The sequence below is a fragment of the Ascidia mentula genome, chromosome 3, assembly GCF_947561715.1.
Source record: "Ascidia mentula chromosome 3, kaAscMent1.1, whole genome shotgun sequence".
Lineage (NCBI taxonomy): Eukaryota > Metazoa > Chordata > Ascidiacea > Phlebobranchia > Ascidiidae > Ascidia > Ascidia mentula.
This window is the reverse complement of record NC_138568.1, coordinates 10,191,359-10,209,474: the sequence shown is the minus strand read 5'-3', so window position 1 is coordinate 10,209,474 and position 18,116 is coordinate 10,191,359. Positions and strand designations below refer to the sequence as shown.

At 35.7% G+C, this 18,116-nt stretch overlaps 3 protein-coding genes across 3 annotated transcripts in view; 1 reads left to right on the top strand and 2 right to left on the bottom strand.

Moving 5' to 3' along the window:
• LOC145896148 (midasin-like) overlaps positions 1–3,385 on the bottom strand; it is a 39,399-nt gene extending 36,014 nt beyond the window's left edge. The window contains exons 1-9 of the mRNA XM_082985008.1: positions 3,260–3,385; positions 2,877–3,004; positions 2,705–2,821; positions 2,197–2,347; positions 1,963–2,135; positions 1,544–1,731; positions 1,243–1,344; positions 1,114–1,167; positions 676–771 (exon numbers count right to left, since the gene is read on the bottom strand). Coding sequence (XP_082841134.1) covers positions 676–771; positions 1,114–1,167; positions 1,243–1,344; positions 1,544–1,731; positions 1,963–2,135; positions 2,197–2,347; positions 2,705–2,821; positions 2,877–3,004; positions 3,260–3,358 — 1,108 coding nt within the window. The 5' untranslated portion in view covers positions 3,359–3,385. The remainder of the gene's footprint in view (positions 1–675; positions 772–1,113; positions 1,168–1,242; positions 1,345–1,543; positions 1,732–1,962; positions 2,136–2,196; positions 2,348–2,704; positions 2,822–2,876; positions 3,005–3,259) is intronic.
• Positions 3,386–4,045: 660 nt separating this feature from the next.
• Positions 4,046–9,382, top strand: LOC145896009 (uncharacterized). The gene is made up of 7 exons (XM_082984796.1): positions 4,046–4,109; positions 6,025–6,102; positions 6,259–6,481; positions 7,180–7,280; positions 7,651–7,730; positions 8,187–8,313; positions 8,861–9,382. Exons 2-7 carry the CDS (start codon positions 6,090–6,092, stop codon positions 9,016–9,018), a joined length of 702 nt encoding a protein of 233 aa, XP_082840922.1. The 5' UTR covers positions 4,046–4,109; positions 6,025–6,089; the 3' UTR covers positions 9,019–9,382.
• Positions 9,383–9,495: 113 nt separating this feature from the next.
• Positions 9,496–16,919, bottom strand: LOC145896008 (cullin-5-like). Its single transcript, XM_082984795.1, has 17 exons — positions 16,714–16,919; positions 16,557–16,652; positions 15,591–15,704; positions 15,348–15,521; positions 15,133–15,274; positions 14,322–14,467; positions 13,443–13,605; positions 12,923–13,053; positions 12,685–12,857; positions 12,420–12,552; positions 11,870–12,004; positions 11,506–11,617; positions 11,274–11,446; positions 10,846–11,007; positions 10,586–10,704; positions 10,396–10,519; positions 9,496–10,077 (listed from the first exon to the last, which is right to left on the bottom strand). Exons 1-17 carry the CDS (start codon positions 16,726–16,728, stop codon positions 9,883–9,885), a joined length of 2,307 nt encoding a protein of 768 aa, XP_082840921.1. The 5' UTR covers positions 16,729–16,919; the 3' UTR covers positions 9,496–9,882.
• Between the last annotated feature and the right edge of the window lie 1,197 nt (positions 16,920–18,116).

Below are 18,116 nucleotides of genomic sequence, written 5' to 3'. Positions count from 1 at the left end.
ACAAAATAAAGGGCTCACTTCTAGTAACCCATGCCAATGCATGTTTTTGATGATTCACACTATCTAATTTCATCTAACTTTCAAGTTAAAGCAACCTATTTAAATTTGAGATAAAGTACAACTGATACACACATTGGCATTGATAATTTTTTTTTTTAGGTTAGGCCAATTAATATCATCGCTCAGTCTGAAGGTTCCAAGGTGTATAAACGTGTTATAAAACTGACATTGTGTAAAAGAAAAAAGTTTGTCTGAAAGTTTGTGGCAGTTGGCATTTTTGAAGGACATGCAATTTTGCGTCTCTTAAGACAATTCTATACCACAAACAGAAAAAGTAATGCACAAAGCGATGCAGTTGCACTATTTCAACTACAAATATACAGGCTAACACACTTTTCAAAACTAGGGTAGGCAGCCTAACTTATATTTTTCACAGGTTATGCAGGCCTAATCTGGAAGATAGAAATCAACGCCTATGGATACACATGTTATATACCATTAGATTCTTAAAGCAAGAAATAAATATACTTTTTACCAAATATAAATGAAATCAAACTAAAAAAGGCCACAAAAAGGCAACTTGTCACAAGAAAAGACAGAGGACAAGATATTTTCAAAAATGGCAGTTAGTTTTTAATATGATTGATTTAGCATGAAGCATGTATATACGCTGACCTGGCACAGATGTACATGTGTATGTTCCTGTTAATGTTTTGCTGTCTGTGTCATCACTAAGTTGAATCTTGGTCAAATACGGAGCTCCAACATGACCTGTACAAAACAAAATTACTTCCCGGTGATGGTATCTCACAGGGAAAATTCAACACAAATCCATTACTACATAAATGCCAATACATTTTGCACTCTAGGCAAGTTTCAGTTTTATTTTACCCCATCGAACCACTTTCGCAACCCAAATTGCTGTTTATCAGGTTGTCCCGATGTGTACTTTTTTCATTATATGGATCAGGCATTTTTTTACAAAATCAGACAAGTTTTCAACCTGTTAAGGCTGAGTGCTCTATTTCTCCTAATGGACATGCCAGCGCTGCACACACCCACCTAAGCTGTGTGTAATTAGAAAATTCAACAATTGACCCATGGATACTTTACCTGTTTTATATGCAAGGTATTCCACTAGAGCTGTTTTTCCACATCCAGTTGGTCCTACAATGGAAATGGTTGTGAGACTACATTGTTATGATCAAACATCTACACAATCCACATTTTCACAGAACTCACCTTCCAACAAAACTGCCCGGCGTTCAGCAACCGATAAAGCAAGTTTTTGAAGTGAAGTCTGACACTGTTCGGTCATCACCAGCTTGGTATATACAGCAGGACCTAAATGTTTAAATAAATATCTAATGCAAAGCAGTTGATAAATTCTACACACATATATATATATACAAAGAAAAGTAAAGCATTTTACTGACATTCATTATTTTGGTGCTAAATGATCATGATTGTCACATGCAATACAATTGAGGTAGCATACATTTTCAAAGTTTACAAAAATTCATTACCCAGTCTAATCACTAACCAATATCTACGCTGGTTGCGAGCTGAGCTTTTAGTAACAACACTCCACACACTGGTGCAAGGAAGGGTGACAAGTCAGCAGAAACAAAAGCATGCTCCACATGGGTCAGAACTTTTCCACCTGATGTAACTTGTAGAGATTTACAATCATTTAACCCATCATCAAAAATAGCAGGCTGACAGTAGATTCTGCAAAAATTTTTAACAAATAATGTTTTTTGCTGTTTGTGGAGCAAACGATTACAAAAAACATATATCTATATATATATATAGTTATATAGTTGAAGTATAAAACACAAGTCTGGTTCACAGTAACAGTACTTTAATTAAGTTGTGAAAGAGTTAAAAAAAAGCTGAGGAGCTGAATAGAATCATAACCGAACATTCCATTGGCATTATAGACAACTGTATTATACTTACTCAAGCTTTGTATTACTAAATGAGTCCAAACTCTGTTTTTCTGTGTGAAAAGAAATCGTTGCAAGTATTTTTCGTAAAAAATATTTTCCATCATCAGTAACTTGAAAGTCCTTATTTAAACAATCAAGTACAAAGGACCAGTGCCAGTTCCAGCACAATATAACTGGATATTTCTGAACAAAACACAACAACATACTTTACTAACAAAAAGTGCAACTAAAAGTATATTTTTACATCTAATAGTCTCCATGTGGCTTCTAAAATGTCATCAAAATGTTTGGCTGACAGTTTTTTTCGTTTCTTTTGTTTGCTTTTTTCCATTTCTTTTAACCACAGTATCCTCTTGAAAGGTGTTCCAAATTTGGACAAGTAATGAAGGCAGAAACTAAAAATAAGCAAATGTAAAAATTTTGAACAAAATTACAGGCTTTATTCCATTGACAATTACAAACTGGAGATAAATACATTGCAAAAGTTGTTTATTAACTTAGTCATCTGTTTTGATGAATCCGCCTAAAACCACCAAGAAAATACACACTAATGCACATGAGACAATTATTAGTGACATTCATGTACAAACGCTCTATGTTAACATCCATTAATGATCCGTTTTTTTGTCAATAACTAGTGATGTTTGTGTAGATTATTTAGTTTGGGCAAATGGTATACTATCTTTTCTCCAACACAACACAAATATAATGATGTATAGTAAGTAAACAGAGTTAAATCAGTCACAACATACTCATCCAGGTTTGGAAGAAACAACGAGGTTAACCAACCAAGAACAACACAAATGCGTTCATGTTGATCTACGCTTTCCAAAGTCATTCCATCTTGTTCATTAATACAACTGCTGCAACTGCAGAAGCAAAAATATTAAACAAAATAAAACAAGCATGGTACAAACATTTTACCGTAATAACAGATCAACTGTCAACGGTCCAAAGGTCTTGCAAATGTTTAAACATGCCATTCTCTCCACTTTCCACAGCATATTTGAAAATGTTAAAAGAAGTTCCATTCTGTCAGACGGTGACCACATCTGGTAATAAAACAAATATTAAAAATGGTAAAAAACAATTTTTTTAAATGCCTGCAAGCACAGGCGAAATATATATATCTAAGAAAAACGTCAAAAAGATGACTTAAAACAGATGAAGGATTATTCACAGGAGTACATATTTACCTAATATAAATTTTGACCACAAATAGTCAATAAATATTAACACATTGATGAAAAGTGTTTTAAGCTCCGCTAACCCCCAACAAATTATTATGTATAAATCTATTTTATCACCTGTTTGGCCAGGTACTGTTGGATAGTTTTCTTTGGTATGCCATTGCACTGCAACAAGTATTGGAAACAGTTGTGGGCATCAGAATGATAATGTTCCATTTTGCTAAATGCGTCAAGATACGGCAAACAATTTATACATCAATTTATTGCATTACTTGTTAATAGCCAACAACATCTATGACCAAAATGGCAAGTTTTTGCGAAGAAAATTAAGACACATATCTATGATTTACCAAGCGTATTTAGCTATTTTCCTGTACTTTTCCCGTTTATAATTTTTTTGCACGTGTTTAAATCACAAATATATCCGTCCCGACAAAATAATTGTCAGAACAATGTCAAAATTTCTTACCTACAACAAAATACTGTGACAAAATTATACACAAACAAAAATAATGGTAATAATTTTAGCATTATTTTCGAAAGAAGAAGGAACTACACTTGTTTGCGTTGTTTTTTTTAAATACCCAGCGGGTCTGGATAAACAAAGAAAAACTTGGATAGGGGAATAACCTTGCATAACTTTTCCCTGTTGCGAAAGTATATTTTTTCAATTTAATAAAAAAAAGGTTATTTCATTAAGAAAATTATTCAACTGTTGTTGTTTTGCGAAGTAGAAACTAATTAAGCGCGTTTGAAACATTTTATATGTTTCAATACTTGGTGGCAGATCAGAGCCCTCGCCAAACGTTTGTATACAATTGCGTTATTCACGTCACGCACTACCGGAAGTGACGTTGCACGGCATGCATCCTTCCTCCAAGCAGAGTGAATAAGTGAGGATAGCAAATGCGCGATAGAACTCTTCAACAGAACGGGCATCCAGGCACAGATTGGCAACTTACACACAGTAAGTGCATAAATGAATGATTAGTTTAGGAAAGGGAAGAGAGCACATAAAACTTCAAATGTCTAGCTCGCGCAAAATTAGATTAAAATTAATGCTCTGTGCATATAACAAACACACGTTTATCTGTAAGTCTTCGGCATACCGGCTCCAAACAGCTAATGACCAAGAAATTGAAATTCACGTATACTTGGCCTTAACTTTATTGGCCATCATTTATCATTCAATGCCAGTGTATTTCAGAATTTGTAAACCGAGTTGTTGTTGCATAAAACGATTTATGTATTCGAGTTAAAGTAACACAAAAACCCAAGCCGATTTTTGTAAACCACATAAAACTATATGCGGAAATAGTCGTTGTTGTGTATAACGGCTTTGATTATCATACGCCAGTATCCATGTTTGGTCAGGCTGCATTTAGACACTCTATGGGATTCGTACATTCACCAACACAGTGCGCAATACGGTAAATTCACGAAAGGTTGCTCGACAGTTAAAATCGCAGTCTTTGTATTTTAACGCATTGGAGGCAGCTGCTGTGTACATTTAAATGATTTTGCAACAGTAGGTTAGTCTATAGGCATTGGACTGCAAATTGCTGTTATCTTACTGTAAGAAAGTGTTTACAGCGATTAAGCAGTAATTTTGTATTAGGATAAATCGTCGAGCTCAATGAAATTCTTGGCGAAACTTGACTTGTACTTTTATTTAAAAAAGGAACAAATAAATAATGATTTGCATAATATATTCATATACCAGTTCACAATCAGACGAAATTGAGTTTGAAAATAAATTTGGCGTCGCACGACAATTATCAAGGAAACAAAGAAATGTTTGCCTTGGCATAAAACCTGCTTTATTTCAATGTGAAAATAGTATGTTTGCATAGCATTTATGTAAATCGGTGCAGGGTTTTACTGTGACTCATTACAGGAACTAGACTGCGTGAAACAAAGGGTACAGCACGAACTGATTCAAAAATAGATGTTTTCTGAGGCTTGTTTCAGAGTCACATCGAGTTGAGCTTTATTAGTGCTTAGCGTAGTATATAGCATATTGTACCAACTCCTTGGCAGACATTACGCAAAACATCTTTCGCGTTGGCGTTTTGATTCCACAACACGGATTAATGTGTGTTGGTGTGTCTGTAACAGCTTGCAGTCAATATAATTAGTCGTGGGCCAAGTGAAATTTGTGGATGCCGCATTACGCTGTGGAATTTTTCGTGCTATTGCCTAAAAAGGGTTTGCAAATTTCTAATATAAAGTGCATAAATCATGGCATGTTGATGTAAATGTGACATCGCAGTCAAGCATTAAAAAGCAATTGCGCTTTTCATAATTCATTGCGGTACAGTAAACGTCTATAGCATGACTTCAGCACTTCGTTAAAGTTGTGAAAAATTGTTAAAGTTGTGACTTTGAAACGATCATTGCAACAAAACCAATAATGATTGGTATCGCATGCTACCACCACGTAATAGATCAGTGGTTCTCAAACTGGGAGCCAGCGCCCTATTACGGTTTGAATGTAAAATAAAATATGAGAAGGGTCTTGAGGCGGTATGAGAAAAAAACTTTTCAAAAACACTGGTTAATTTAAACACAATGATATACGGTGAGGTAGAAACGCCGCAGATTTATGCAGTTTACAAATTATAAAATACAGTGCGTTGTTTTGTGTCAAACCGACGCCAGCTTTATTTACGTCACAAGCTATAGATTTGACATAGAGAAAAAATGTGACTCAGGCCTTTATTTAGGAATTTAATGATTAATGGGCTTTAATTTTTGCGCTGCACCGCTCCGAGCACTAAAATTTATTGTTGATGAAATTGCATTGTGTTCATCCCGGGCACCAGTTTTGACTTTGTGACTGAAGTGTAAGTTGGGTTAATATTTCGATATTTACGTTACAGGAATATTGGAGAGCCTATCGGTAGAATAAATTAAAAACGATGGTGCAAAAACCACGACGCACGTAATGGCAGCAGTGTGTAAGTGAAATAAATTGTTTATTAACTGTGAAAGGCAAACCTAACAGATTAAATTCCTGTTTGGGTTGTTTAAAACACATGTTATTGCTTTTAATACAGAAAATACTTTGTATTTTTGGCTAATAAGCAAAGTAAACCAGCCGTTTTTTGTTTCAGGTTTCAGCAACTGGGAAGCCAACATTCATTTTCAATCAAACACCATGACTACAACCTTAATGCCATCCCCAATTCACCGCGCAAAGTCACCTGACATATCAGTAACTTCACCTTACGATGAAAATCCCGGTACTTCTCACAGCCCTTCAGCTGAACAATGCGGTCAATCATCCCTCGCCCCGCCCACTACAACAAGACATGACCCAAGTGATGGAAGTGACAGGTAGTCTAATCACCTATTTGCTCTTAAAAGAACAAAAACTAAACTAAACATCAATAGCCTAACTCGCAAGGAAGGTCATAAATTAAAAGTTACTCGTCAATTATTAAGTAACCTCATGTTGTTATTTATGTTATTAAAAATAACAACATGAGGTTACTTAATAATATTGTCAACCTATATAGCAAATAATGTTATTTCTAAGTTAAATGCACCATTTCTGTCATAATCAGTAGTATAAGGTTCGGTTCCTGGTAATTAGAGTGCAAAATATTATGAGACACAGTTATTCAGCTTTACACGACTTGATTTTATCGTACAGTTTCGTGACTATTTTTGAATATTTGCTTTCGACTGAAAAACTATTCCCATATCCAAACAAGGTTGTAGGGGAAAAACGTATTTTTAAGTGTTATTATAGTTATAGCTCAACGGCGTCCTCGGTAAGCTACTGAAAAAAAAAGACGAAACAAAGATACATCCAAAAAATGTGGCACTTTTGTTTGTTACTTGCCATTGTTCCCAAACAACTAAATTTGTGTTGTTTTTGCAGAAAATTATGACGATTTTTTATCAAGTAGAATTTTCTCTGAAAGCGACTTGTATTTACACTGAAAATAAATGTTTTCCCGAATGTATGTGTAAAGTTAATTTGGAAAAAAAAACAGTCATCGGCATTAAAAACCTTTTTTGCTTGCAAGATATTTTACTGCGTCTTCGGGTGACGATTGTTATGACGATGACGACGACGATGACGGAATGTGCATTCGACTTGATTCCGATTCAGATGGGGAAAATCATAGTAGGGCACGATTTCATGTTTTGGCATAAAATTTGAACACAAACAAGATAATACTTTGATAATTTTCGGTCAGACCTGTTAGTTGTTATAATTGTGGATTTTCTCTGTGCATTAGTTTCCACACAAAGACATCTTAAAACAGGGTTATTAAAAATACAGTAGTTGGTCAAGTTTAAAGACAATCCTTTTATGTTTATCATGATTTATTTATCCCTCTTCTTATTGTTTGCTCCCCGTCTCCACATTCCCTGTGACCCAGAGCGAACTATTAGTTGGGGCTTTGATTCATTACGTAAATATTGTGGGAAAATTTCACTTTTGTGTTAATAACTTCCATCTACAGTCATATGAGGAATTGTGCGTGTTGCAGGTCTCTCTGGTTTCCATATAAATCTCAAAACTCTACAGGAAGTGTCGTCAATGCTTGCGCGTTACAATCCTGTCATAGTGGTGAGTGTTTTGTTATAGTTGTATCTTCTTAGAAACTGGGTGAGTAATTTTGATTTCTATCTTATTTCTGGTTGTATACTCTTTGACCATTGATTCTTTTGAGAAAAACTGTGTTTTTTATCAACTAGCCATAAAATATTTATACAATAAATATAACTTACAACCTTTTCGAAATAATTGGTTATTAAACCAGGAAAAAGAGGCAATTACACGCCCAAAAGTAAATATGTATCAAACAAATATGCTACTGACGTTAGTCGTTTGCATTTTCTGTTTGGAATTCTTTGCACAACTGAGACAAACTCATACTAAAATGACTATATATAACAACAACTGTGCATGGTTGAAGTGGGCGTTAATCATATTCGGTAATACTGCCCACACAGCTGCAAAACAATTTACACATGTATTAGTTTGCTGAGTAAGCTTAAACTTGCAATTTCTCTTGGTGCGTAGAGCGATGTACACGGAAACCCAACGTTTGTTGCTCCTCCGCCACCTCCAGAAGAAGATTATCATTTGGAAGAATCAGATGAAAGCTCGCCACAACGCCTCACGTCGACTGCTTCCCGCGATTCTACAAGTAACAACCTGTAGGCTACAGTACGGTTGCTAACTAAAACACAAAACTAGAAAACCCACCTTGCTACACAGATTTTCATAAGAAAAAACAAGCAATTTTTTTAGCAAATTAAAATCAAACGTTGTGTATTTTGCGCAACAAAACACAACAAAGCAGATGAATAATACACAAAAGAAATAGAATGGCATGGGCCGATAAAGCCATGAAGGTTATCAAGACATACGTCCATGTGAAGGTGCTAATTCCCTTAAGGAAAATCACCGTTTGCCGTGGGATCGAATTGGGAGGTGACAGGTTGCGACAGGATGCATATGACGTTGGGTCACCCTACCGTCCCGGCCAAAGCAAAACCCATCGAAACGCAAACTCGATTCTCAGAACGTTTCTTTTGATCCATCTATTAGCAGTTAATATTGTGTTGTAATTCAAAACCGACCTCAAGCTGAACACATCGCACATATGCGCAAAACAAACATGTAGGCTACTTCACAGATTTCATGTGTGGAAAATGACCGATCCAAGTAAAAGATTGTTTTTACACTTTCAGTCACCGGAGATGACGACTTCGAATGCGCCCTGCACGAACTTGACCAAGTCATCATCGATCAAGACAGGACTCTCTTCTCCGATGCAATGACTGAACTCACCGATGTCATGGAAAAAATGACAAACTTTATGGGTGACAAGGCAGCAGGACATTCCTAGAGTAACAAGCACCTTGGCTGTCAACGCGTGTTCGAACGGCGCTGCACACTTAATCACTGTATCTCATACTAGGATTGTCGTTTGCTTGCCGTGAGATTAACCGGACGATTCTCCAATCCAATTAAACTGTTGCAAAACATGCTTTAAAATTTCTCAGTCCATATAGCATTTATAGGCAATTTGCAGCAATTACCGTACAGAAGCAAGTTTTTTGTCTTTCCTTGTTCATTCCGCCGCCTGTACATCCAAACTGTTGAAAAAGTCACAGAATATTTTGGTTGAAGAGTTTCTGGACAAAACTGTGTACATGTTTGCAAGTTATGAAGTGATCGCAACGATGTCAGGAGAAATGCGATATCCTAAAAACCCCAATAAAAAGCCTTTTCCAACACTAATGGTTTTGCAGTTAGTTCTACAACGAGTATATGAAACACTTTATGGGAAATATAAACCCAAGAAATGTCAACACGCTTTCAACAGTCCGACAGGTTTTATTTGCAAGCGATTAAAGAAAGCACAAGAAAAACAAACGCCGTTTGCGTATGTAAGTGCGCCACCACGCGGCAGCCAAAAAAACAAACAAACGAAAGGACCCACGGGTTCACATTGACCAGTCATCAAGAACGCAGTCAAAAAAAACGACGACAAACATCAATCACGATAATGGCACATAATTAAAGCGGACAAACTTGTGTCAGAGCAAAAGCGTGAACTTCTTCAAAAACTCAATACAACGCCACATGCGAAGTGTGCGGCGGTGATATTATTACGTCACAGTACAAAATCTTCTCACCAGAACAATTTTATTCGTATTGCAACAAGCAATCAGCAAATTGAACTTAAGCTCGTATTTTGTTATATAGTTCATGTGATGTAGACGAAACTGTTGATGTCGTGGTCGTCACGTTTCATGTACTTATTGTCAATAAGCCATTCGATCTGTTGTTTAATTAGTTTCTTCTGAGGAAGGAACATGTTTTTAAGAATTTCAACGAGTTCGGTTTGGAGTTGTGCGTTTGTAATCTTTTTCCGCATCTTGAGAATTTTAACAATTGCTTCCTGTGCAAAAATTCAATAAGTTTATTTTCACACACGTACTTTTATCACAAAATTACCAGCCAGAAAACGTCATTTTGGCGTAACGCGTGTATAGCTGTTCGTAATTTCTCTTCGTTTAATTAACAATGAAAATTTGGCAACCGTATATAAATTCCACAACAGTAAAATTTACGCAAATTACATAAACTCCCCACCAACGCATTTTTGTTATTTCAAGCATCACTTTTAAGACCTTTAAACTTGAAAGCTAACAGTGTGTAGTTATTTTATGCCTACTGTGATTAGTTTGTAACAACCTAGTGGTGCAAAAAAATCTACCTGAGTTCGCAAAATTCGCAACTGCGTAATACCCTCGTTGTCGTCCTCCCGATTTTTATCGGTGGCGAGTTGGAGTCTTCCGATCAAGTTAACCCTGCCACGCTTCTGTGACTTCCCTCCTTTGCTGTAGCACATTACAGAGTTACGTCAAAATGTCAGACAGGGGTAAAGTAATGCAAAATTTACATACTAGATGCAGAATTGATGGTTTACGGAGAAGATAGTGCTGTCGTTGAAGCCTTTCAGTGACGTCACTGTGGGTTCGCATACGAGAACTTGTTGTTTTAGTTTTCCATTCGCAACAAGGGACTGAATATAACATGTTGTAAGTTAGATACCATAGAAATTATGAAGTTAACAGTTTAAAAACATGCAAGGAAACGTAATAAACAAGCCAATCGTTGCATTTTGCACACATTCTGTTTTTTAACACAGTTGAAATGCACAAACCCAAAGCGTTTTTCTAAGTTCAGTGTCTGGTAATTGGGTCGCCAGACGAAGACTTTCAAACGAGATTGCATCACGAGGTCTTGAGTTCCACACATACAAAACTGACATTTGGAAAGTGGTTATTTCAACCTCATACTGGCCAACATCTGTTTTGAAAGTCATCTAAAGAAATAGGTGAACTTAAAACCAATGCTAAAAGATTATGATACTTTGAGTAAGCTTTAAATATTGAACAATTTTCTAAAAATAGAGGAAGTTGTACAACCACAGTAAAATAAATGTAACACTAATACAGTTATTGAGCATATATGACATTTTTGATACGTATTGCACTGATGCCAACTAGTTACAGATTCGATCCAATGTAAATGAAACATAATTAAGGTGTGAGCAAATAGGAGTTTGATAGTGAGAAAACAAAAACGTACAACTCCATTTGACATGAGATGATTCCAGTGCAACTTTCTTCCAGTGTGCTTAGTTTTGTAAAATTCTTCAACATCTGGTATTAAATCCTCCAGAAGCCCAGGAAGGGAAACTGGAGTTCTCTCCGACCGACGAGACCAAGCACCAGCATTTAGTATCTTGATGCTGGCGATGTCTGAGTAGGATATAAAATAGTGTGGTCCTACAGAATTTTTAAAAACAATGCCTAATTACCTGCTGCTCTGTCTTTTCTTGTTTCTTTAAATTGTTGATTAAGGTCTTCACTTACTTTAATGTCTTGAAACATTCGAGCAAGTTTGTTCACATAATCAGCTGGCATTCCTACCTAAAACAAACAGGAGCAAACAAATATTCAAATATTGCTATCGTTAGTGTCTGTGTATGGAAATGGGTAAGGTTTGGGTGAAGAATACACATATATAGTTTTGGTTTTACATCGTTAAGGTGTGAAAAGCTTGGAGTTAATAACTTTGAAAAACCAAATTGTATGCTGGACATTTTCTGGCAGTTTTAGTTTATATTTAAAATTGTGCAAACAACCTGTTTTTTTAACACAAACAAGGAAAGACACCAATACCTCTCTAAGGCCTTCCAACATATTTTCTTCTTTTTCATTGTCAGCTGATGTACCAAGAATCAGACGCCTTGTGAGATGTGCTTTATGATATCTCATGAATACATCCTTGTTTGCCACATATTTCAAAACTAGGAGCTGAAATAAAAAAAACTCATATTAATGCAAAAAATTGGAAAAACATCTGGTTGCTTAGTTGCAAATCAAAATTCTCTTTTATGGTGATTTAAACAAACAATATCTTTGAATGGTATCTGTAATTTTAGTTTATGAATGAGCACACAGCCCATATTTTCTGATGCTAACATGGTTGGATCACAGAAAAAAGATGTAAATTCCCGAATTCACTTTGCACAGCTCAGGAAAACATTTATCCTTCAAAGATTTCTTCAGTAAAAACACTCTACATTATATGTCAGTCAAAGTGTGGGTGAAAGTAAGGAAAATGTGAACAGTCTGGGAACTTTTGTCACAAATCAAGGCCAATTCATAAAAGAGATTTCTAGCACTACTAATACCTGTACATATGCGTAGACCTAAATAAAAAACTCACAACATCCTTTAACTTGGAATCAATCTCATCCGTTGACAATTTCTTGCTCATTGGAGTTTTGCGTAGGAGCATGTCACAAAAGTTGGCAAGCAGTTCTGGGCATCTTGACTCTGGTGGAAGTTTTACTGAGCTTCTGCAAACATATTCATCATAACATGGCAGGCAGAGTTGTCAGCTGGTTTTGAACTAGAGCATAAGATACAATTAACATGCTAAAATGTAAACAATTTAGGATCGAGGGAAAACTATGTCAACACCAACTTACTGCTTTCCTTTGGTTTGTAATTCCAAACTAAACACAGAGTAGTCATTTACAACTTCTTTGAAAGCTTTATCCCTCGCAGTTAACAGACGTGGATCATCAGTAAATGACTTTCTTACTAGTGTTGAAAACCTCTCAAACAGTACAAGTAAAAGTTCAATGTACTTCTCTGAATCCTAACCAATGAAAAAACAATGTTAAGGCACATTTGTATAAACTGCTGCAATGAGATGACACATACTGTAGTAATAATAGTTCTGCATTCCTTCATGTCAGTCAGGCCCTGTTCCAGAATGTAGTCATGCAGGTAGTTAATAATGGGATCCACTCCGTCAGGCACGCGATTCATTAAATTGAACATTATGTTAAGTTCTGAAATAAATATTCAAATATATTTGTAAACAAATCAGTTTATCAATTTAAAATGCAGTGCTGTTATGTATTAAATTGTAAAGTTATTTTAGGCTATACACCACCACAAAAAAAACTACCAGGTAAGTTATCCAGGCAACACAAAAAAGCAACAATATTTTGAAATATCAATGTTTCAAGTGCTAAGCAGCAGCCTTCATCAGCAGCTATGATAAACTGCTTCATAATGAAAAGCTAAAGATCTAATTTTAAATTTATTTTTTGGGGAACTGTGTACAAGTGCTATGCTCTGAAATAGTCTAGATTTTAAGGCTTACTTCAAATTTCAGGCAAGTATGCAAATAAATCATATATACCTAATAGGTAAACAGGGTTTAAAGAAAACTTACGATCTGTCTCATTCTCTCTAATCATGTGTGGGCACTCTGCAAGTATTGCATCAGTAAACCGGGTAACCAACACTAAGACACAATGCTTGTCTAAGTCGCTAACTGAGGAAGACTCGAGATATCGAGTAGCTCTCTGGTTCTCCTCGGAGAGTTTTTGTTGCGCCTGAATGGAAGAAGACCATAAACCAAATTGTGCCACTTACTTATAAATAATCATATAAAGTAGTGCAGCAACATTTAGCACAGAATAAGTCAAAACTTTTATTCAAAATGTCTTGGTTAATCTATATTCCATTTTTTACTCCAGTTAAGCTTATGTTACATCTTGTACAATTATAACTAGTTTTTTTTTGTGAAATTAAAGTCGTATTTTCCACAAAATGCTTTTCAAAGCACAAATATATTTTGTTTCAGGATAACTAACAGAAATACATATTTTATGCATTTTCACATAAAATATTTTTTAGGTCATTACAGTCACATATTGAAAAGATTTACATATATTATTGGTCTGATTGAGCTTCTGGGTTAGAAAAATGATTGTTTTTGTAGATTTTATTCCTTTTGCTTGTATCTCTTGTGTAATGGATTGCAAATTAAGCTGATTACTTTTGAAATTATATGTATATATATGCATTTTCATTTTCCGGCAACACAAGCCAGGTATGCAGCCTAACTGAATCGAAGCGAGATTTGAAAAATGAAGCTCCCGGTTAGGTTTGAACTCACGACCTCGGCTAACCAGGCCCAATACTGTACCAACTGAGCTAGAGGTGCTCAGCAGTTTTACAAGGCATAATGTTAAAAAAAAACAGAACACTACATGAAAAAAATTCATTAAATTTGCCCTGAATTGTGCATTAATTGTTTTATACTTACATATTTCATGTATTCCTTAACACCACGTTCACTGAGATAGTTCTCAGCAGCTGCATTATAATGCTTCTTAGTTGCTTGAATGTATGAAGATTCAAAATGTTCGCGGTAGATCTGAAGTGGATCTTCAGCATTGGAACATAGACTTACTGTAGATAATAATATCCTAGTTAAAAATAAATGGCTTTATTCGATCAGTGAATGCAGAAAATATAAAAGGATTATCTTAAACAGGAACTAGCTTATATCAAGTGTATGTTCTATGTAGTGATGTATCGAAGCTTCGATTTGGCTAATTTATTCGGCCAAATCAGCGATTTTGACGAAGATTCGGTTTCGGTTGAGTAATTTCTTTTGATTCGGCCAAAACCAAACTTTTGCCCTCGAGAAAAACATTCTGAAATACCAACACTAGCGTGTAAGCCACATGGATAATTTTTAATACAAACTAACATGGAATTAACAAAGCCGTAAGATTATCAGTGACGTAACAATAAAAGTGTCACCAAATATTCGGTATTGGCCGGAACCGAATTTGGATGATTCGGTATATTACTAGTTCTATGTGCTATTTTATAAAAATACCAAGAAGGAGCAAACTAACGATCTGTGTTAACAGTTCTACTAGACCACAATACAAATTATTTTTAAATTAAATGGATTTCTTCTGGTTTGAAATACAAACAAAAAATATTCTTTTTTTGAATTTTATCATCAGGCCATGTTACGTAAAACGTTCTTGCTGTAATGTAAACTGACCAAGGAGAAAACATAGCTTTAAAATAAATTTCCATTAATTCACTATGTTGCATACCAAAAGATTGACGGACACCGATTATGAGTTGGGCATCAACTGCTTTACCACATCTCTCTTCTTCAATAAGTACCATGGTACATTCCTTTAAGTGATCAGATATACTCAGAAACACATTTTTGTTCCAGGAATCCAGCATCAGCTGAAGATGATTTTTAAACATTTCTTTTAATATTATTAATCGGCTATATTTGTGATATATATATTATAAATACCTTCTTGACAATACTCTGTTGTTGTTCCTTCTTTTTTTTATTGGTGCGATCACTTAAGGATTTCTCTAACTGAGAGAAGGGCTCTGGTAGATAAACACATTGTGAAAAAAATTTCTGCCATTCAATGATATAAGCTCGAAGTAGAGCATTTCCTTCTTGGTGTGACTGAATTCGCTGCAAAACACATGGGTAAATTGAACCGACAACATTATTGGCAAAAAGAGATGCCAAAAATGCACATACCGATTGTGCATCTTTAATAAAGTTTGAAATATTTGTCTTTAAAGCTGAATGGACTTTTTCTGGCCCACCCTTGTCATCCCACATGCACACAGAATGGACATTCCAAAATAGATCCTGTATAAAGTTATTTCAAGAAATGTATGAACAAATGAGATCAGCCACACATAAACTAACCAATGAAATTAATTAATTTTAATATTTGCATGACTTATACATCAATAGACATAGAATTTTTATGTATATTTCGCCTACTTATTGGCATCGTTCAGTGACGGATCTAGGGTGGTGTTTTGGTGTCAGAACACCCCCCTCAGTATTTTGGCACATTGTTTTGAGGTGTGTGAAAGTGCGGTTGATTTCCTGCTACACAGGAATGGACACTACGACTAAGTGTTCGTCTCCGCAGTTGCTTTGATTTTCAGTCGTGCGTGCTGCATTCATGTGATGATGACCAGTTATGAAACAATGGTTTATCATGGCGTTGGTCAATAACCCGTCAACAATAGTGCTTTTGAAAGCGCGACCTCACAAGTTAATCCATTTCTGCTATAATTTCTATACCGAAGCTGCACGCTGTAAGAGTTATATCATCTGTTTTTCTTATATTTCCAAAATATTTATCTACAGCTAAAACATCGATATTTCGCTTCAACTACTGCAATGTTTTTAAAGCTGAATTTGCATTATAAGCGTCTGAAAAAAAATTGTAATCGCATCTAACGGTTTCGTTAATTAGGTACCAAAACCGAACACCCCCTCATATTATTTCAGATCTGCCACTGGAATCGTTACTGTGCCATGGGTACCAAGAATACCTGATGGTTATCAACTCAGGGATGCCAATAAATAATGCGATTTCCTTCAGAAGAATCACACCTGCCATAAGGTGTTGGGATACAATTGACCACAATACCCCTTTGGTGGCCACCCACCCTAAATGAGAACAATTTAATAAAAAATGCACACCTGCCATTCTTGACGCGTTACAGATTCCTGACTTAACAACTTGAGTATGACAGGTTGCATAGTTGGCCATTTTTCATCAAAAGTTTGTTGATTTCCCTTTAAACACAAGTTGAATATAAATTAATGTTTTGTTGTCTGGTGTGATTATGTAACATACCACAAGCATGGTCATTTTTCGGTTTTCCAGAAATTGCAAACAGCAACAATGCTGTCATCAAAATCATGAACTAGTTGCTCTGATAAAATTTGAAAATGTTACGATTTTTATTTTCTTTAGAAGCTAAATGCACACAGCACATGGGAATCATTCAAACCATTCAGAAACAAATACCCAGTGCCAAAACGTTAATATTGGAAACCTAATTGTCTAAAAAAGGAGAAACATGATTTTAAAAATCAAGGACCCACACTTCAGTTCGGACAAACCAAAGGGCAAAGGCGAAACAACTTTTAGAAATTTCCTTTGACCATGGCCTATATAATTTTTTTTATTATTTTTTTTTATAACAAGTATATCCCGCTTTTTTCAAAAGATTTCTTGTGCATAGCAAAGCAGAAGGAAACAATTTTTTTCAAACCATAACCACAGCTTTTGCAAATTACTTACTACAGTTTCTACAGCGCGCTTCGCCTTCGTGTGTATGTGTTGACCACTGGGTGACCGGTAAAAGTACACATGGGCTTTTGCAAACAGATTTCCAGACATAGCCCGGTACCTTCTAATACTACAGGTGCGCTAGGTCCGCTAGGTGCGCTAGGTGCGCTAGGTCCGCTAGGTCCGCTAGGTCCGCTAGGTCCCATCTAATACTACAGGTGCGCTAGATACATTCTAATGTTACAGGTCCGCATTATCCAACCTTTAATTACATGAGGGTTTGTTACATTTTCTGGCTGTTTTTTTGGTCCCCTAATTAGTTACTAACGAAGCCAGATTTCTTGTTCAGGTCCGCATTATCCAACCTTTAATTACACGAAGGTTTGTTGCATTTTCTGGCTGTTTTTTTGGTCCCCTAATTAGTTACTAACGAAGCCAGATTTCTTGTTCGTTTTATCGTATAGCGTCGAACTTTTTTTCGTCAGAAGTAAGCATCGTTATTTTGTTTGTCGTTTTTTAGAGTAACAGATTTTGGTGGCAGTTCAAAAATAAAAGTTTGTATAGAGAAAAATCTATGTTAATCGGCCAAATTTTGTATGCAACCACTGTTGGCTCGATTGGTAGGTCATCTGGTTTTGTATAGTATTCGTTTCACAACGAATATTTGTTTCGGTGAATTGAAAACGTCTTATCGTTTCAGTTCATATAATTTTTTCGATGCAAATTCAGGTCAATGCATTTTCCCGAACCCTTCGAATATTTTTAAGAAATGTAGTTGCATCGCCTATGACTTGAAACTCGGATAAGCATACCTGTTTAGAATGATACCTTAAACATGTGATGATAAAGGACACTCGAGGTTAATTAAGGTAGGCTATTGATATTTTCAAAAACAATTATTTTGGTACCTCGTAGAATTCAAGAAAGTCCCAGTCAGACACCATGTTGCCTGCAAGTCCAGTCAA